The sequence below is a fragment of the Primulina tabacum genome, chromosome 6 (assembly GCF_025594145.1).
Source record: "Primulina tabacum isolate GXHZ01 chromosome 6, ASM2559414v2, whole genome shotgun sequence".
Classification (NCBI taxonomy): domain Eukaryota; kingdom Viridiplantae; phylum Streptophyta; class Magnoliopsida; order Lamiales; family Gesneriaceae; genus Primulina; species Primulina tabacum.
In genome coordinates, this window is record NC_134555.1 from 2,185,428 (window position 1) to 2,206,377 (window position 20,950).

Consider the following 20,950-nt stretch of genomic DNA (forward strand, 5'->3'; position numbering starts at 1 on the left):
TAATATTTTCTGAAATTTACAACCGTCTGTTTCCTCGACTTTCTGTTATCTTCCAATGTTTATCACTTTTTAAGAAAATGTGGATGGTAAGAGCTAGGTGCCTTGTGCGAACAAACCCTTAAGATCGTTAATTTTTGTTTTCTTGTGAGGACAAACCCTTAAGAAACTGGAGAAAATGTATACTAAAAAAGATTTGAAATTCATCTTTAAAGGTTTCATTGTATTTACGGTTGGTGATATTACATGAGTTAATTTTTAGTACATGTGTACGATGAAATCTTGTGTGAATTAGAATAACCACTTTATTTTTTATGGATTATGTTGATTGTTGTATGCTTTCAATGTCTTATTTCAATGTTTTTAAGTTTTTTATGAAACTATTTGACTGAAATATATTTTTATTCTATGTTTATTTTAATATTGTTTAGTATTTTTTTAAAAAATAAAAATAAACGGGTTGGTCCGCCTAACCCGCAGCCCAAGGTGGGTTGGGCTGGGTTGGCCATTTAGAGACCCGACCCGCCCCGTCTAATGGCGGGTTGCGGCGGGTGGCGGATTGGCCTGCCCCGTCAGCCCGTTTTGACATGTATAATACCAAGTATAAAGGAATATTTTCATAAAAAGTGACGCACCTACCATGGAAGAAGACTGCCTTATTCCTTCCATAATTACTATAATAAACATCACAAACTAGTCTGCAATAGATGAAAGACAATGTTTGATGTACCAAGTTGTTAGCACTCACCAATCACCTCAATCAAAGGGGGACCCCTACTGCTTGCCACGCTTCATGCAGGATGGGCATTTGTATTGCTTGATGTTCTCGGCTTTTGCAGGATTCATCTTCACGCACTTCCCATGAAACCACCTTTCACAGATGTCACAGCCGATCCAGAACTCATCTGCACTGTAATTTCCACCACAGCTTCCGCATAGAGCTTCGCCATGTTCATCTTCATCTTCTTCGTAACCGTCGCCTTCCAGTTTTTTATTACTTTTAGCCTGGCCATCAAGGGACCTCTGTATATATATAGATACATATTTAATGTTGATTGATATCACAATCAATTATCAAAATCTAAGACTCCTGAACAAAACCTTAACGGAGAAGCTTACAGGTCAGAAATATTCTCACACTTCATTATCTAAAAAATTTAGTTAAAAAAAGATACTGCTTTCGGATATCTGATGACATTTTTTACCTACAAGAAAGAAGTGCTAATTATTCATAAGGAAAAGATCGATTATGAGTAGCAGTTGTGATTTACAACAATTCTACCTTTGTGCCACCACGAAATATGCTTCCACTATCCACATTGGGCTTGTCTTTTTCAGCCGTTCTTTCTGTCACAATTTCATAGACTGTAGGCAGATCATTGATCAAGCTAAACATGCGTTTTCTGCAAGTACAGAAACAAATTTATACCCATGAATAACCCATCTTGAATCAAATATAGAACTGCATCTGCCTCCTCATGCACACATGTCCAGAAGGAAAGCATGGTCTACAACAGATTTAGAAAATAGTAAATGCTCGTAATTGAGTATGATCAGTAAGTTATCAAGGTTGATAAACTTTCATGCTTTTCAATAATAACTTGAAACTGCGGTGGAAAACAAGCATGTATTTGAGTTTTCTTGAGATGCTGAGATAAATTTTCTTCAAAGACAATTTATGACGATATTTTAAGTTTAAAAGCTGAAAATGAACCAACTCAGCATTCAGTGAGTCAGATACAGCCTCCAAGGATGTGAGCCATTAAAAACCAAAAAAAAAAAAAAAACTGATTACTTTCGAAACTGTTTGCTTATGCTCTGCAAACTGGACCACAAATCAGGATCGGTACAAGTCCCCAAGGGGATGCATCAGAACGTCAAAATTACGCACTGCAGAGTATCTGTATTACATTCCAAATTCTAGAAATCAAGGATATTATCGCAAAAGACTCTTATTTTTAAATTTTAAGCAAACAAAATAGAGGAATAATGTTATTTTTATGAGAGTAATAACACCTAAATTATGTTATGAGTAGATCTCAGAAAAACCAAGGCATTCAGCAATTTCAAAAAAATTGTTGCATAACTCGACCAATGAATCATTTAATAATTGAATATTATCAAATGAATTCCCAAACAAGAAAAACTTCAGACCTATGTCGAAGAGATCTGATGGTACCAAACCCTATGACACTCGGGAAGAGTAGACTTTTGTTATGGTTGTTCAATATGGGTGGGATAATACCATACTAAGTCCCTCGTTTTATGTCATTTCCCGATTTAGTCTCTCGTTTTCTAATTTTGCCAAATTGGTCTTCCTTTTTTCCAAATTTGGTCATCCTATCAAATTGAATGTTAAAATTGACGAAAATTCGGTATGTGATGACCATGTGCTTGTACGTTAGGGGAATCGATGAAGAGAGGCTTTTTGGGGCCCTTAGCTTCTAATCGTTATTATAATGCAATCTGATTAGGGTTAATTAATTACAGTGGAAAACGAGTGAAACAATGGCGCCCTAGTGCGTCGGGTTCTGTCCAGCACACTCAATAATGCCGCGCTGGGGCGGTTAAACAATGGCACCCTAGCGCGTCATGTTCTGTCCGGAATGCCAGGTTTCGAATTAGCAAAAGTGGTAAACATGAAAGTTGTAGATCTATGTCTTGACTTTCATTTGGCACTAACCTCACTCAATTTGGATATCGGATGCAAAAGTTATGCTCATTCTACCAAAATGTGTCAGTGCAGAGCTGCAATGCACACGATACACTTCGTGATGATTTTGTCCCTATTTCCAAATGGATTTGGACAAAACTCAAAACATGAAAGCCCTAGTACTATGTATTAGCTTTCTAATGAAATTGATTTCATTTCATTTGGACTAATACTCAGATAAATATGCTGAAAACCGTCACATGTGTCACTTTTCCATTGCGGTTTAGCATATTTTTCAAATGCAATTCAATTACTACTACAATAATTCATTATCAAAACATATTTTCTCTAATAACATCACAATCTCATGAATTATCGATAATCAACATAAGGCAACTTTCGGTTCACATGATCAGCCACATCAAGAAACTTGTAGCAAGACATGTGATGTATACCTTTCATTTCTGTTGAGCCTTGCTCCGAGATAAAAAGCAACTGAGAGCAACCAACAATCACTGTGCACAGCAACTAGGGAAAGCCAATCTTTTCGGTTCATTCCATCCCGGGCAAAATTGATCCCAAGTGCTGGCTCTGGAAGTTCTGGTGGAACTTCTTCGGCTGGTACATTCACTTCCCACAATTCATCGGGATATCCATATAGACATAAATTTTCCTTCTCTACGAACAAATTATGCAAGAGACAAGATATAAGACACGAAAATCTAAGATGAAATTAAATTCCATATATCACGAGACAGTGATGATAGCCATACACACTAGCCACAGATATATTTCCAATTACAAAGGCCCTTTCGATTATCAGCGTTAATAGAAAAGAAGCAGAAGGCAGCTTCGGCCTTCGTGGAACCAAAAAAGAAGCAGCCCTGGTGACCCAATTTGAAGAAGTAGCAGGTTGGTAAATTACAAGTCTTCGTCCCTTCCGATCATCAGAGTTGATAGAACAGAAGCAGAAGGCAGTTTATTTGAACCAAATTTACAGCTCACAACAGAACAGCGAAAAAGAGAACCCAAGTAATAAGAAAAACAGCAACATTTCCGACTAAAAACTTCAGAAAAATAGCAAAGGCAAAAGAAGCAAGCTCATGTACCTTATTCTATCATGCTTATGTAGAAAGGAGTTAATTAGCCCACAAGCTAATGCATATCGACAATTTTAATGAACTTCAAAAAAATGTCAATATCATTAAGATTCAATTTTTCGTCTTTACACAATAAGGACGAGTCACGAGAGTCAATTAGATAATATTCCGACTGGCAATAAAACGATGATAAAATTCATGAAGTAAATTAAACTAAATCTGAGCCAAAAATATTTACCTGGATCGCAAAGCCCGTAAAATTCATCCACTTCTGAGAAAAAAACAAATAAAAAAAATTACAAACAGAGATATAAACATTTATACCACACAAAGAATACTGTCTATGTAGAGTTGTGTATACAAAGTACCGTCAGTTAAAGCACGAACAATTCCAGAACGGCGAGAACCGTAATCTTTGAAGATCTCATCTACCGTTCGGATGCTTGAAGAAACTGCGGCCATTTCTGCATCTAATTTAAGATCTGAAATCAATAAGTAAAGACTACAAAAGAGGGATTGAAAAAACTGTATGAATTCGAACTACAGACATGAAAAGAGGTGACGGTTGAGTGTGCATGTAACATGAGAATCAAGACAGAAGAAAAGGTCAAGAAGCGGACGACGTCGTTTCGGCTACATGTTTCCTGCAAGTGAACCACATCGGTTTTTATTTTATTTTATTTTTTTTTTGAAATGATTTTATTTTATTTTTTTGAAAAACAAATTTAATTAGAATATCTGTTAACTCATCTTGTAAATAATAACAATAAAAATCATGTTTTACTAGCGAACACACGCATCACATGTGTAAAAAATATGACTATTATTGTATATGAATCATGATCGTTAATAAATCGAGCTAATTCATGAAATTTTGTTATAGTTTTTAATTATTATTTGGATAAGAATAATGTAATTATATTAAATATATGATTTGTAGAGATAGTATATGAATTTTTAAAATAAATTAGATATTGTATTTATGAGTACATCATGTGAAAACATTACTTATATAAATGAATAAAATATTTCCGTAAAAACTAATTATTAAAGATCACAACATTTGTATATAATATAGATATATAAATAAAATATATTGATGATAACACCGAAATGAACCATTTCTAAAAAGCTTGATTTTGTTATATATCTCAGTTTTATTTTGTGATTTCAAGTTTTGGTACAAAATTTTTATGGTACAGTTAGATCAGCGGATCAAGCGCATTGAGAAACAACAAATTATCAATAAAAACGTACTTGATGAACACGACCTATCAGTAAAAATACATATCAGAATATTTTTATTTTTTTATTTTTTGGGAAGAGAGTAATAAAGATTCCATGGATAAGTTGGGTTTAGCATTTTTTTGTTTTTGAAAAATAGTTGGGTTTAGGGTTTTTTGATATTACAAGTGGGCTGGGTGGAGGTGGGATACCTATTTTGTCTGTGCCAAACCATCTAGCAAGGTGTTGGCCACTTGGGTTTGGGTGGTTTTGTGAATGAAGAAAACGGACATTCAGTCAAATCCAATGCGATATTAGAAAATGGCCAAAAAAAACTTCAAAAAGAAAATTCAAACCAAGGTAACATAATCCCTTTATATTCATTTTCTTCAAAAAGATTCATCTTTAGTAAAAACCTACAAATGAACAATCTGGAACATAACCGATTCCGGATTTAAAAAAAAAAAAACAATTTTTAGCAATTGATGAGGTTAGTCAAAAAGAAAAAAATTTTGGTTTTCTTGCATGTAGTTTTACGCTTACAGCGCCGGCATAACACCATATTTAGACAGACAATGGAGGGAAATCATCTTCATCTTTAAGTGAGTATGAAGACCTCATTGCGATCCTACATTTTCAGGGCAGAGAAACGCTCAAACAAAACACCAACCATATTTAGTAATCAGAGAATCCCGAGATTCTTTACCTATCACGTTCCCTGCTGAATCCAGGTTGTGGCCCTTGCGTCGCAGGGAAACTCCTAGGAGAAGAAGAAGAAGAAGAGGGTCTCTGTCGCCTGCTTATGTCTTGCATGGAGGTTCCAAATGCATGTCCGACCCCAAATCCAACTGTTCCCTCAGGTTCTCGTTCGCTGGCCAAGCCATTGCAGTGAGGAGAAGATGGCTGGCGGCTATCAGAGGATGGTGCTGGCTCATGCAGGCTTCTGTCAAGCATAATTGGCTCCATAAATATTGGGTTCCACTCGTTATTAAGGTGAGTCCTTGGTGGAGCCTGACTCCTTCCTTTCAGAGCCGAAGGTCGATAGCCTTGTGGGGGTTGGTTCTGCACAAAAAATGCATCCAAATATTCATCCAAGCTCGGAACCTTTTTTCACAAATTTAATAGGGAAAGCATGAATTTCTATACCGTATTGGGGAAATATGTTCCTGTGCCTCGGGTCTTTGGCATTTCTTCCCATCCAAAAGCCATACCTGGTAGCAGTAAATGTGGCATGGCATACACTGGAGAACCCGGATGGAAGCTATTGGGATGTCGGAAGGAAAACCCATTGGTCGGCAACTGTGATGGAGATTGGACATCATCCTGAGGATTCTTGGTCTGAAAAAAAGGAGGGCTTCGAGAGGGAGGCACCGGTGAAGAAGGTACAGCTAATGTATATTCATAACACCGCCGACCATATTCTAACCCATACAAGTAACTTTCATAATCCCCAGTAAGATCAACCGAAAAATTCAACAATTCAGGTGTCTCAGTCCTATTAGCCGAACCCTGAAAAGTTAATGGCTTTGCGCCATCCATGAGAATCTCATTTGCCTTAACGGAAGAAACACCCGCTTTACGATCATTGCAGTGATCCGAATCTGATTTTCTGTTCCTTGTACTCCCGACCCCGTTATGCATTTTTGAATTGGAGAAAACAAGGTGAGAGGCAAAAACGTGCTTAACAGTTGCACGAGCACTCTCAATAATCGGAACCATAGTGTCAGGAGGAAAGTCACTGGAAATCCCAAGGCCTTGCATACCTGAAGTGGCAAGATCCTTTGCCAAGTGAGAGTGATTAACATGTGTTTCAAAGGACAAGATGTCGTTTTTTCGCAACTCTGCCTTAGAAACAGGTAAATCGGTGATGGTACCATTGCAAGTCGGTGGTGGAACAAATTCTTGAACATCATGCCTTTGTCCGCATCTATGCCTAGCCATAGAGTCTGAAAAGAACTTATGCAACTCCTTAGGAATTACATGTTCAGGCTGCAAAAGTATTCGGTCAAGTCTCTGAGTACCATAATTGAAAGCGCTGCGAATCCGGTAAAAATTTGCTGTACAAAAATTGCAAGATTAGAAATAAATTAAAGGGGGTTTGCTTTAATGTGCAAATATAGAGAAGATCAAATAAATAAATGAACCCAACTATTCCAGTCCATGCTACCTTTATTGACACTACGGCCTAGATTATTCGTCTCCTTTAAGGGATCAATTATGTTTAGATGCTTCTGCTGAAATCCACGGGAATTTGTGGAAGGGATCGAGAATGCTTTAGTACAAGAACTTAAGAAATCATTTGTCAGCATTAAGCCACCACAACAGTCTTCCAGTATCTCAGCTGCAAATTAGAGAATGAACAATGGTTTAATTTTAATCTCAAACATCTTAGTTAATGTGATTCAAGGTGTTACTTACGCACAACATCTGGCAATGAGGAAAGTCGAACAGGCCCTTTTAAGCTGATACAGTAGGTTTCCCAGTCAAATTTACTGAAGTAGTCCAAAAATTTACGTAAAACCTATTTACAGAAATTTCAAAAATTAGGTTCTTTTTGTGAGCATAATCTAAACTTTAAAGAGAGTAACTTTCTTAGGAAGCACTCACAGATAAAGGACCGTTTAATGTCGAGTAGAAGAGATGGAAGATGTACAAAACCATAATCTCCAGAGCATATGTCGAAATCAATCCATGATCAGCACCAAGAATACGACTTTCATAATAGCACCAGGCTTTGGTCAGTATAATACTGCGCTTAAACAGATGATCTTTGCCAATGAAGCGATCAACCTGAAACATAAGAAAGGTAAATAGGTCATGAGAAACTGTATGGGTCTGCCCTTCTTATACATAATTAGAAAGAAAATGTGATGAATTAATAAATATAACAAAAAAACGTAAGTCGTCATTTATAGAATCAGAAGATTCATGAAATAATTTAAGAATCTATCATTGTAAAACTCATGTTCGACTTAATCAGACTACATTAATCAACAAATACGAGAATATTTAAAACATCAATCTTAATTATGGCTCTCGACCATGTGAGTTATGAGTAGATGCACATATCTTAATTACTTCAAGCTTTTAGGTTCCTCTACCTGCTCAAGAAAACATAAAGCAGACAGGCCACCAATTTGATTGAGGGAGATGTCGACAACAATATCCTGAACAATGCATTTCACAATCTTAACCTGCACCAGAACATCAAGGTCAAGGATCTAGAGAAAGAAGCACACAGGATGATGATTCATAAAACACCTTCAAAAGAATTTTTGAATCTTCATTAGAAAGTGCTATCAAAAGAATGGCACTAGGGACATTTAAAGTTCAATAAGTTATTAATTTAGCACATATATTCTCTCAAAGAATTTATTATCCTTGCTCTACAGCATTCTGAATTAACAGAAGATAGGATGATGATGAAAACCAATTTAAAAGAAAAGCATGCAAATTAATTCAAGTGCTGATTAAGTTCTTATATTCTGCAAGTGGAAACTTATACACCGTTTATTTTGGGTTATTTTCACACTTGCCCTAATTTAAAACATTGTCATATACGGAGTTGCCATGATATCATATTTGTTGCAAAAGAGAAATCTTATCCTCATTCACATGCAGTCAGCTGCTAGGTAACTTATTTTCAACTCAGCAGCCTGTCACAGTCATCTGTATGTCCAAATCTACAGCACTAAAACAAGCTCTTTTTTTTTACCAATACCCGTTGTTCCAAGTAGCAAGGAGTTTGGTTCCCATAAAACATGCTTGGGTACGGGTTTCGTGAATTAAGAGACAAATGTTTGGAGTGCTCTCAGTTCTCACAATGAGTCCAACCAGTTCAACCCCAAATTAATCTGGGATCAATGTGACTCCAGGAGTTGAGATGGGTAGGGGCGCCTCTACACCAAAACCCATGCTTAAATGTCTACCTTTTACACATGATTTTGGATAGAACATGCCCTCTTGGTTAACCTTTAATTATGATCCATTACCCAACAGCTCTGAAGCAGCCTCGGTAAATGCATTCCAGCTATAATAAAGTGTTATACAAAAATATATCTTTTTCTCTGGAAATACTCGTCTATAACCAAAACAAAATGTGCTTTATGGTTATAACCCTTGTATTGTTTGACCAAATGCATCAGACTATTGTACATCATTTACATGTTTTTTGTTAAGTTTTCATTTCATATGATGCCTCTACCCTAGTTTCCTACTATTTGATTTCAAAGAAGAAAACGGTGCACCAAGCAACCATTTATGCTGGACCATCAGATCACAGAATCATAAAATGTATAGTGGAAGCAACACGGAGTAGATATTGGGAAAACTTATGTCAAGTATGTTGACAAGGCCAGAATTTTTGAAGTAAAATTTAGCGAGATAGAAACCTCAGCATGGATTAGCTGGACATCCTTTACAACAAACTCGGCTTCCGTATTTTTTGCCTCCTCTTCCAGAGCAAATTTTATTTCATCAGCCAACTTATCTTCGCTATTCGCACCACCAAAGGCAGTCAGATCAATGTCTCCATCAGGGAGATAAGTTTTCAACGGCACAGATCCATAAGGAAATACCTGCAAAGTCCAAATCTTTAATGTCACGAGGAAAAAGGATTGATTGACCAGAAAAACTTGCATGCATCAGTTACCAAGAACATGAATGAGTAATATAGGCACAAAACAGAATGGTAGTGCAATCCAATCAAGGATAGCAAAAGAATTTAGTAACGTTCTGATTTCTTCACAGGTTTCTATCCATTCAGATCTATTAGGGCACAAATTCCACCATCATAAATGATAATATTGCTACATAAAAAGATTTGATAAATACTTAAGCAGAAAAAGGAAAGCAAGTCATTCCAACATGGCCAAACTTGACAATAAATTAAAGTAAGCAGAAAACCGGCAGGCTTGGCCCATTTTGACAGCTCTAATCTCATCGGTTTTCTGTTTTTCAAGTAAAAACCGATTTTATCTTGCACAAAATCTGGTGGCATTCGATTCATCGCTATAAACTATCATTTTTATTTCGTTAACTTGTTAAAGCCTTCTTCTAATCACTAAAAGTTGCAAAAGCTGCCGCAATAGATTTTACAGCAGAAGCAGTATGCTGCCACACACGATTGTGATGTTCTTCTCTCATATACCAATGACAGCGACCAATTCCAGACCAGCACGTGTTGAGAATCGATGGAAAGTTCTCTAAAAATATTGGATTGACCTTGATAAAGGGCTTCCAAGATACCAATCACTCCCTGGTACATGGTATGTTCCTTATTTCTTAGATATCAATCATAAAAGCTACGGCATACATGCTCGTACCCCTAACGGTTTTTTTCTTTCCTTTGTTGATAACCACCAATTGCGAATCAGCGCGTGTAGAGAATTGATGGAATATTATCATGAATCTTGGATTCACCTCAATAAAAAAATCCGTTCTTAGATATCTATCCTACTTTGCATGTTTCAAAACCTCTTAAAAATTCAATCACAGAAGCTACTTTAATAAATACTATAAACAAATTACATTTTTCCGATCGTACGAATAACAGCAACCTATTTCAGCGACCACATGTAAAGAATTGATGGATCATTCTCACAGATCCAAGATACCAAGCATTCCCTATTGCTCGGCAAGTTCATAACCCCTTAAAAGGTCAACTTTTCATATCCTCAAGTAGTTTACATTCTTCAGATCAAACAAATTAATTTATGAAAACTCAGTTTACCACAAGAACTATCCTTGCCAGAGCAGATTATCATTGAAATAACACAAAAGATAAAGTTTAGAACATAGAAAACCTAGAAGCCTCTGCAATTCAATCTCCCAATAAAAAATTCCTCAAACCCTGAAAAAAAAAACGTTAGCCACAATACCCACACCCACAAATGTTGCAACTCGCAAATAAAACATGCTTTCAAATGCATCTAACAGCATGCATCGCAAAAGCTAGACTAGTGCAATCAAACTTTATACCTCAGCACCAAGACGATTCCTAATGAATCTCTGAACGTAACCAGTAATTTTCCCTCTCCTCTCTTCTGATGCAGCAGTTAGCTGGACCTTCTGAATTAGCTCATGTGCAGCCTGTTCTGTCTGGGCCCAACGCTCCGGTCCGAAATCAAACTGATGGGAGTCAAAGATCGATGATGAAGGTGAAGTGACCTTAGCCGGAAGATCAACCATTTAATCTCTTACAAAAAACAGATTTTTTTAAAAAAAAAAACTTCGCACTTTAATTATTTCTGCACACAACTGATATCTTACAGCAAAAACCACCGAACCCTTTTGATTATAATCACATACACAATCAAAAATCAAGTTCCGGTGTTGGAAAATCAAGAATCAAGAATGCCCACAAAGATCAACAAAAGTTACACTTTCTTCTTCCTCCACCCGCATGTGTGTGAAATGGGTTCTGGTCTGAAGGTATAAGATTCGAGGAGATTAATAATTAGTAGGCCGCGAGGGTTTAAAGATCGAAAGAAATATTTAGGGGTCCGTACATACAATTACGCTCATTCGCAAGTGATTTCAGTTGGGTTGTGCAAATTAGATTACACAAATCTATATTTGTAGACTGCTACGGTTTCTTGACCGCCGATTCCCTGCCTTTCAAATTTCCCTTTTTAAAAATTAATACATGATGAGTAATTCCTCGCAGGCTTTTTTTTTGTTGATAAATAAGATATTATGCATTAATTAAATCAACGATAGCTATATTCATCAACCACAATGGATAAAAACCCTTCATCCAACATGAACGAGAAGGATGAGATAAAGCAAAATTCGCTAAACAGTGCGCTAACTTGTTTACATTTCTACTAACATGATCTAACTTTTTAAATCTACCAGAAGTTAAGATATCCAATATGTTCAAGACTAAGCGTCTTTGATGGTTGCGAGAATTAGACTTGTTGTATCATGTTATAGAAAGAAAAACAAATAGTTTTTTTATTGATATTAAAATAATATATTTTTGGTTATTTTCACATTTTATGATTTTATAATTATATTTTTTTAATTAAAAAATAATCATAACATTGCATAAGTATCACGTTTTATAATACGACTCATATTTAAAGCGAAAACTGATATTTGAAGTATAAAAATCAATATTTTTTAAGGAATCAGATCTAATTAAATATATGTTTCATAAAATTGACTCATAAGAATGTCTCCATGTATTTTTGTGGCATTATATTACCATTGTGATTACGATATAATAAAAATACGGATGTTTATTAATTAATAGTTGATAGCCATAATCAAGTTTTGACCTTTTTTTCCATTTTTATGATGGGAAAAAAATAAATGTGCTTTTGCTTAACGGAGAGTTTTAATTGTTTGATGATTGAATATTCGTTTTTTCTTTTTCCTTCTATTCAATATGCGTGCATATTCTGCCAAAAATGTGTGTGCATATAAATAATAATATAATAATAATGTATCTTCTGTACACATCTGGAAAGAAATGGGGTAAAAAAAAATGGGCATGTCATGTATTTAAAAAAATAATAAAAATTATGAGGTATGGACCTCTTGGAAATAGGGTAAACAACTACGATACAATTAATACACAAGTTTTTATTTCACTGACGAATATCGGTTATTCATATATAGATCGTGTATATCATGTTTAATCATTTGTATCTAAGTTTTTCGACCTTCTTTTCCATATACTGATATGAGTACTAGTCATGAACTCGCATATCTTAACTTGAATATATGTTGGTCGTCTTTGTATGTGCTCATATCATTTCATGCGTGTCTCCCTCATTTTTTATTCGACTGACACAAGCTCGATTTTTCTTCTAATATACTTGTTTCTTAGCTTATACACATACAATACAATCTTGATTCAATTTTTTTAAAAAAAATGAGATTCTAACACAAAACAATTGTACTCCCTTGATGTACATGTTTTTAATATAAAATAAGAATACTCACAATTAATTAATTTCGATACCTAAAAGATGTCAAATTTATTCCTTAAAGATCTCATTCTGAACCCCACTCTTATCGTTATATGGCTCGCCATTATAAACGAACATGGGCTTATACAGAGCCCAAAAATGATTATATTGACCGTTATGTAATTTTCTGAGAAACGCATGCGGCCCAATCCCTTTGAGCTTTGGCCCAAAATCGAGGCAATTGGAGATATGTTTTTAATATGACATCTCCATATTTATATGAACTCTATTCTCATCAAGATGTCTCGAAAACACAAAATCCACAAGCTTAATTTTACTTACTAATCTTATATATATATATATATATATATATATATATATATTGAATAGTTCACAAAAACTATATATTGACAATATAAATCATGAATAGCCAAGCTATTTATAATATTTTGTCAACTTATAGTGGGTGGAAAAATTAACGGAAAGAAACTCAGGTTACGTTTGGATTGAAGAATTTGGATTTGATGAAGTATCTGAGGGGTGATTTGAAATGATTTCATATTAGAATGAATTAGAAATCCATCACAAAGATTTAAAAAATAATTATTTTAGATTTGAAATTCATTGTCAATCGGATTTGTTCAAACAAACCAATAGATTTGTTATTGTGAATTTAAAATATGTAACTTTAAATTCATCCGTCCAAATACAACTCATTTGTACACATTGTATTTTGATATGTTATTCAACAGCTGTGCATGGTTTTTGTGTCTGCCAATGAAGTGACTCTCACATATTGTAATTTTCATATATTTGAAATATTATTACTTGCAACATGATATATATATGACTCTTTTTCGCGGTTTCATTAAAATTTATATCCCGAATCTCGCGTGTCCAATATTGGACCAAAATGTTAAGGTATTTACATGAAACTTTTATTATAATTAATTTATAGAAGTTAGTATTTATATATATATTTTTTTTCCCGAAGTTAATGTAAATTCAACTCCCACCCAGCAGCTGATTGAAGCTTGCTTGGCGTGGGTCAAATTATATCTGAAAAATTGAATGCAGTACGCCAACTGTATTACATCAGTTTGACTGGGCAGCCTGTATGCTATGGATTAATTAGTCATCTAATAAATGTACTTGTTCGGAAAATTGGAAACACGTCTATAGTATAAATGACATAGATAATATATAAAAATATAAACAAAAATTGAAAAAAAAATCTAAAATATTGAGTTTGTTAAATTTTAGATTTAATATTTAATATTTAAAACAAATTGTTTCATAATTAAAGATTACTTTAATATCTTATAATAAGAATTTATTCAAAAAAATTTATCAAGATGAACGCAAATATATATATTGAAGAATAATTAATGCACAACAAGAGAAATGAGACGAAGATACAAAAGAATTTAAAGATATGTTTTTGAAGATGTCACAAAGATGAAGCATCGCTGTTTTACTATGTTGTTGTGACGTATTAGAGACATTTGAAGACAACAATAGTATGAAGTGTTGATTGAAGAATTGTTTAATTGCTCCGAAGACCACAAAGATGTGCATTATTGTGTTTTCGGTTATTTTTGTTATTGATATTTAGTATGAATTTTACTTACTTCACTTGTTAAGAAATATATTTTTTTATTACTTCACTAGTACTTGTTTAGTAAATCCGATTTTTTTCTTAGTGAGTATTTTTATCTCAAACATCACACAAGTATGTTCACTTGTACATAATTATATATGTGTCATTTTTAATTAAGTTATTTATTTGTATATTAAATTATTAGGATGCATTTTGTCACGACATGTTATGACATCTGAGACAACTCTGACCGTGGCACCGACATGATGTTATGTCACATCGATATTCTTGATTTAAAAAAAAAACTTTAAAAATTGAGAAATATGTTATGATTAAAACTAAAACTTGAAAATATAAAAGTCATCAAATTTGCAATTTGTCCTTCTTATTATTTAGAAACTTAATTTTTTAAAAAGACCTGAATAATAAATAACTTACCCCACGAAGACATAATTCAATTTTCATTACAGATTGTGCATGTGAGTTGTGACACTTATATTGAGAGCCACTGTCCTTTTGAAATGGACATATATTATATTTACTAAGCATTAAATATTCAAACCACCACCAAATTAAAGTGCTACAGTCTACAGTCCCCTGAGCATGCATCCTCAATAATACTATACTATAATTATATATATATACATATATATATATATAATTGTTGAAAAATATATTTAAAATGTGAGTATTGAATATTTGAATGTTGAATATTTGAATGTTGAAAATAAGAGTTGTAAATATTGAAAATTAGTGTGTGATGATGTAGGTAATGATGTATTTTATTTTTGGATTATTTGTAAAGATTTCTTATAAATAGATCTCTCATTTGTGAAGAAAATTACAATTGAGTAGAGAGAAAAATATTATAAAGTGTGTAGTTTGGTAAATTTTGAGAGTTTGAGATTTTTACTTTTTACCATAAATTTTTACTTTTTCACAACACGTTATCAGCACGAAGCTCTAAAAGTCCTATATACTTTTCCAAGCTCCAAACAGAAGAAAAAGGTAACAAAAATAATTATATTTATTTTACTGTTATTTATTTATTGTGTATTTATTTAATATACAATATAATGTTATTATTAGAAATAATAAAAATAAATTTTTCATAAACTTGTTATAAATCCTGGGAGGATGTTAAGACGACATCCCACACTCCCGGTAAGGGATACGACAAGTATAAAAGCCTATAAGGTTTTTAAACAAAATAAATTATGACACTCATTATAATATTATGATATGATATACATAATTATTTAAACATGTCTAATATTATATATATCATATTATTATCATAAAATTATACAAATACATACCTTTATTTTTTTTGTACCCCAACGGTCATAAATGGTAAAAAACGGCTAGTTTTTGCCCTATAAATATGATCTCACAAACACATTCCATCACTCCAACTTTCTCTTCTTCTCTAAAAATTATTCATCATCAAATTTTTCGAAGAAAAAAGAAGATGGCTTTCTCAAGGATATTTTTAATTATTTTGGTTGTCATACTCACGAGTCTTGTATTTATCGGAGAATATCCTCCTCGTGCGTTTTCTTTATTTTTACAAATACTTGTACTTGTTGTTTATCCGTTACTTTGTATTGCAATAATTATTAACTAATAAAATGCATCGTAATTTTTTTTAGTACCACCATGTCAAATTTAACAAAGCTCGAATTTGTTGCGCTCGACATCACGTGAAAGAATTATATGCCATGGACTCTAGATGTAGAAATGCATCTTGAGTCATTGGGTCTAAGCGAGACCATTAAAGAAAATGGCATATGCACATCACAAGAAAAGGCAAGAGCCATGATATTTTTGCGTCGACATCTCGACGATGGATTGAAATGTGAATATCTGACTAAAAAAAATCCCATGGCTTTGTGGAAGGGATTAAAAGAAAGATTCGAACATATAAGAGAAGTTATACTTCCGACCGCCCGGGACGAATGGAATACATTGAGATTCCTAGACTTTAAAAAAGTCAGTGATTACAATTCGGCGATGTATAGAATAATCTCGCAATTAAAATTTTGTGGACATGAGGTCACAGAATCTGAGATGCTTGAAAAAAATTTTCCACGTTTCATGCATCAAATATTACTCTACAGCAACAATATAGAGTACGTGGATTCGCGAGATATTCTGAACTCATCGTCTGTCTTCTTGTGGCGGAAAAAAAAAACAACGAATTTAAACCTGGAAACCAAAATCAAATTCAAAGACAAGGTTTTGGTCGAGGTCGAGGTCGTGGACGTGGACGTGGACGTGGAATTGGCCGTGGTCGTGGTCAAGGCCGTGGTTTTGAAAATAATCGAGATAGTTATTTTTATAACTCATCTCAAAGGAACGTCCCAAACCATCCACAGAAAAGGCATCATGAGAATACAAGTGTTAATGAGAAGCACTCAAAAAGATATGAAAGTTCTTGTTACAGATGTGGTACTCCAGGACATTGGTCCAAAGTTTGTCGAGCCCCTGAGCACCTTTGTAAACTTTATAAAGAATCATTAAAGGGGAAAGAAAAGGAGACCAACTTCACTGAACGCAGTGACCGTTTGAGTGATTCAACTCATTTTGATGCTGGTGATTTTATGAATGATTTCTCTGGAAATGATCAATATGTTGGTGGGACAGAAATGAACAATATTGATTCTGCAGATTTTCTCAACGATTTCTCTGAAAATGAACAATATAATGATAGAATATAAATGTACAATAATCTATTTTTAATGTATTCATAGAATAATGTTTTATTGTATAATTATGATTTGTGTTATATTTAAATATATATTGCAAGTAATTTATTTCATTGCATATTTTTTTGAAATTCAAATATGGAAAATGCTATGAGCAAAGCTGAAGTTTGCATACCCGATAGTGGTACAACGCACACTATCCTCCGAGATAAAAGATATTTCTTGAAACTAAAACCAACAAAAACAACGGTGAATACAATATCAGGTCCTGTAGACTTGATTAAAGGATGTGGTAAAGCACAATTTTTGTTACCTAATGGTACAAAATTTTTGATCAATGATGCTTTATATTCACCACAATCGAAAAGAAATTTGTTGAGTTTTAATGATATATATTCCTATGGGTATGATACTCAAACAATGAATGAAGGGAATGAGAAATATATGTGTCTTATCACATATAAATCAGGAAAGAAATATGTGATTGAAAAACTACCAATGCTCCCTACTGGATTGCATTATACACATATAAGTCCCATTGAATCAAACATGGTAGTTGATAATTCTTCGATATTAACCAATTGGCATGATCGATTGGGACATCCTGGTTCAACAATGATGCGAAGAATTATAGAAAATACACATGGTCATCCACTGAAAGACCAGAAGATCTTTCAGAATAATAAGTTTCAATGTAAAGCATGTTCTCTTGGAAAACTTATTATAAAACCATCACCAGTCAAAATCCAAACTGAATCACCAATGTTTCTTGAACGTATTCAGGGTGATATTTGTGGACCAATCCATCCACCATGTGGACCATTCAGATACTTTATGGTATTGATTGATGCCTCCAGCAGATGGTCACATGTATGTTTATTATCAACTCGAAATGTTGCATTTGCAAGATTACTTGCTCAAATAATAAAATTGAGTAATCAATTTCCCGATTATACAATCAAGAAAATTAGACTTGATAATGCTGGTGAATTTACTTCCCAAACTTTCAATGATTATTGTATGTCTATGGGAATCATTGTTGAGCATCCTGTTGCTCATGTACATACACAGAATGGATTGACTGAATCATTGATTAAACGTCTGCAAATGATTGCTAGACCAATGATAATGAAAACAATGCTCCCTATTTCTATATGGGGATATGCAATTTTACACGCTGCTTCATTAATTCGCATCAGACCAAGTTCATATCATAAATACTCCCCATTGCAGCTTGCATTTGGTAAAGAACCAGACATTTCTCATCTGAGAATTTTTGGATGTATGGTGTATGTGCCTATTGCACCACCGCAACGAAAGAAAATGGGACCTCAAAGAAAGGTTGGAATTTATATCGGTTATGATAGTCCATCAATCATTCGATATATTGAACCTCAGACAGGCGACGTGTTCACAGCACGTTTTGCTGATTGTCATTTTAATGAGGAAATCTTCCCAATGTTAGGGGGAGAACAGAAACATACCGAAAAAGAAATTACATGGTATGTATCATCATTGTTACATGTGGATCCAAGAACAAAACAATGTGAAAAAGATGTACAACAAATTGTACACTTGCAAAGAATAGCAAATCAAATACCAGATGCATTTGCAGACACAAAAGGGGTAACTAAATCATATATACATGCTGCAAATGCCCCTGCTCGAATTGAAATTCCAAAGAAACAAATGGAAGATACTCATTATGTCATTAAACGCCTGAAGCGTGGAAGGCCAGTCGGTTCCAAGGATAAAAATCCTCGAAAAAGAAAATTCATAGAGAAACACGATGATCACAAAATAAAGAATGACGTTTCTGAAGAAACACATGATGATCACAAAATAGAGAATGATGTTCCTAAAGAAACACATGATGATGAAAATGTTCTGTCAGAACCACAAACTGACGAGAATCATGAAATCTCTATCAATTATATTAATACTGAAAAAATATGGAACCGAAAAGATATAGATGAAATTGATGATATATTTTCTTATAATGTGGCAATCGACATCATAAATGATAACGAAGATCATGAACCAAAATCTTTTGGTGAATGTAAAAATCGGCAGGATTGGATAAAATGGAAAGATGCCATCCAGGTTGAATTAAATTCGCTAAATAAACGTAATGTTTTTGGACCTATAGTCCTTACACCTGAAGGTGTAAAACCTGTTGGATACAAATGGGTTTTTATTCGAAAACGAAATGAGAAAAATGAAATAGTAAGATATAAAGCTCGACTTGTTGCACAAGGCTTTTCTCAAAGGCCTGGAATTGATTATGAAGAAACGTATTCTCCTGTGATGGATGCAATTACGTTTCGGTATTTGATTAGCTTGGCGGTATCTGAAAATTTAGAAATGCGTCTTATGGATGTTGTTACAGCTTACTTATATGGATCACTTGATAGTAATATATATATATGAAAATCCCTGAAGGATTTAAGATGCCTGAAGCACAAAGTTCAAAACCCAGGGAATGTTATTCTGTGAAATTACAAAGATCATTATATGGGTTAAAGCAATCAGGTCGAATGTGGTATAATCGACTAAGTGATCACTTGATGAAAAAGGGATATGTAAATAATTCAATATGCCCTTGTGTTTTCATTAAGAAAACAACATCCGGATGCGTAATTATTGCTGTATATGTTGATGATTTAAACATCATTGGAACGAATAAAGAAATTCAAGAAGTTGTGTCATACTTGAAGGAAGAATTTGAAATGAAGGATCTTGGAAAAACCAAGTATTGTCTGGGTTTACAAATTGAACAAAAAGAATGTGGAATGTTTGTTCACCAGACAAATTATACAGAAAAGATCCTTAAACGTTTTAATATGGATAAAGCAAATCCTTTAAGTACTCCAATGGTTGTTAGATCATTAAACATAGAAAAGGATCCATTCCGTCCATGTGAAGATGATGAAGATATTCTTGGTCCAGAAGTACCATATCTAAGTGCCATCGGTGCCCTTATGTACCTTACAAATTGTACAAGGCCTGATATATCTTTTGCCGTGAATCTGTTGACAATATTTAGCACATATCCAACAAAGAGACACTGGAACGGAATTAAACATATATTCCGTTACCTACGAGGAACGACAAACTTGGGACTTTTGTATTCAAAAGATGCTAATCCAAGTATAATTGGTTATGCTGATGCTGGATACTTATCTGATCCACACAAGGCACGTTCCCAAACTGGATATGTATTTACTCGTGGAGGCACTGCAATATCTTGGCGTTCTCAGAAACAAACGCTCGTAACAACTTCATCAAATCATGCCGAGATTATTGCACTACATGAAGCAAGTCGTGAATGTGTGTGGTTAAAATCAATGACCCAACATATCCAAATTTCATGCGGATTATCATCTGATGAGAAGCCTGTGATACTATATGAAGATAATGCTGCATGTGTTGCTCAAATGAAAGAAGGATTCATAAAAAGCGAAAGAACTAAACATATTCCTCCTAAGTTCTTCGCATTCACTAAGGAGCTAGAGAAGAATAAATATATTGATGTTCGTCACATTCAATCAAGTGAAAACTCATCAGATCTCTTCACAAAGGCACTTCCTACGTCAATATTCAGAAAGCACATATATAATATTGGGATGCGCAATCTACGAAATTTGTGAAGAATTGTTCGTGTCAACATGAGGGGGAGTTTACGTGACTGCACTCTTTTTCCCTTACTATGGTTTTTATCCCAATGGGTTTTTCCTAGTAAGGTTTTT

General features: G+C 34.1%; 2 protein-coding genes across 3 annotated transcripts; both read right to left on the reverse strand.

Annotated features, from left to right (window-relative positions):
• Positions 1–590: 590 nt before the first annotated feature.
• LOC142548623 (PHD finger protein ALFIN-LIKE 2-like) lies at positions 591–4,375 on the reverse strand. The gene is made up of 5 exons (XM_075657053.1): positions 4,119–4,375; positions 3,989–4,021; positions 3,106–3,328; positions 1,280–1,400; positions 591–1,020 (listed from the first exon to the last, which is right to left on the reverse strand). The coding sequence occupies exons 1-5, from the start codon at positions 4,210–4,212 to the stop codon at positions 772–774; spliced, it is 720 nt and encodes a 239-aa protein (XP_075513168.1). The 5' UTR covers positions 4,213–4,375; the 3' UTR covers positions 591–771.
• Positions 4,376–5,323: 948 nt separating this feature from the next.
• Positions 5,324–11,554, reverse strand: LOC142548625 (uncharacterized). 2 transcript variants are annotated; one of them, XM_075657056.1, is made up of 10 exons: positions 10,954–11,554; positions 9,366–9,551; positions 8,076–8,168; positions 7,582–7,764; positions 7,393–7,495; positions 7,142–7,315; positions 6,849–7,031; positions 6,121–6,737; positions 5,681–6,036; positions 5,324–5,602 (listed from the first exon to the last, which is right to left on the reverse strand). In XM_075657056.1, exons 1-10 carry the CDS (start codon positions 11,161–11,163, stop codon positions 5,539–5,541), a joined length of 2,169 nt encoding a protein of 722 aa, XP_075513171.1. In that variant the 5' UTR covers positions 11,164–11,554; the 3' UTR covers positions 5,324–5,538. The 2 variants fall into 2 exon arrangements, with proteins under 2 accessions (XP_075513171.1, XP_075513170.1); XM_075657055.1 differs by having other exon boundaries at positions 6,121–7,031.
• Between the last annotated feature and the right edge of the window lie 9,396 nt (positions 11,555–20,950).

What these genes read in the sequence shown, in the direction of transcription:
- LOC142548623 (XM_075657053.1), bottom strand. Translation starts at nt 4,212, where the DNA reads ATGGCCGCAGTTTCTTCAAGCATCCGAACGGTAGATGAGATCTTCAAA. An exon ending in TTACGGGCTTTGCGATCCAG is followed by an intron (nt 3,329 to 3,988) that starts GTAAATATTTTT and finishes ATTTGTTCGTAG; the next exon opens with AGAAGGAAAATTTATGTCTA. An exon ending in TATTTCGTGGTGGCACAAAG is followed by an intron (nt 1,021 to 1,279) that starts GTAGAATTGTTG and finishes ATATATATACAG; the next exon opens with AGGTCCCTTGATGGCCAGGC.
- LOC142548625 (XM_075657055.1), bottom strand. Translation starts at nt 11,163, where the DNA reads ATGGTTGATCTTCCGGCTAAGGTCACTTCACCTTCATCATCGATCTTT. An exon ending in AGGCCGTAGTGTCAATAAAG is followed by an intron (nt 7,032 to 7,141) that starts GTAGCATGGACT and finishes ATTTTTGTACAG; the next exon opens with CAAATTTTTACCGGATTCGC. An exon ending in TTCAGCAGGGAACGTGATAG is followed by an intron (nt 5,603 to 5,680) that starts GTAAAGAATCTC and finishes CTGAAAATGTAG; the next exon opens with GATCGCAATGAGGTCTTCAT.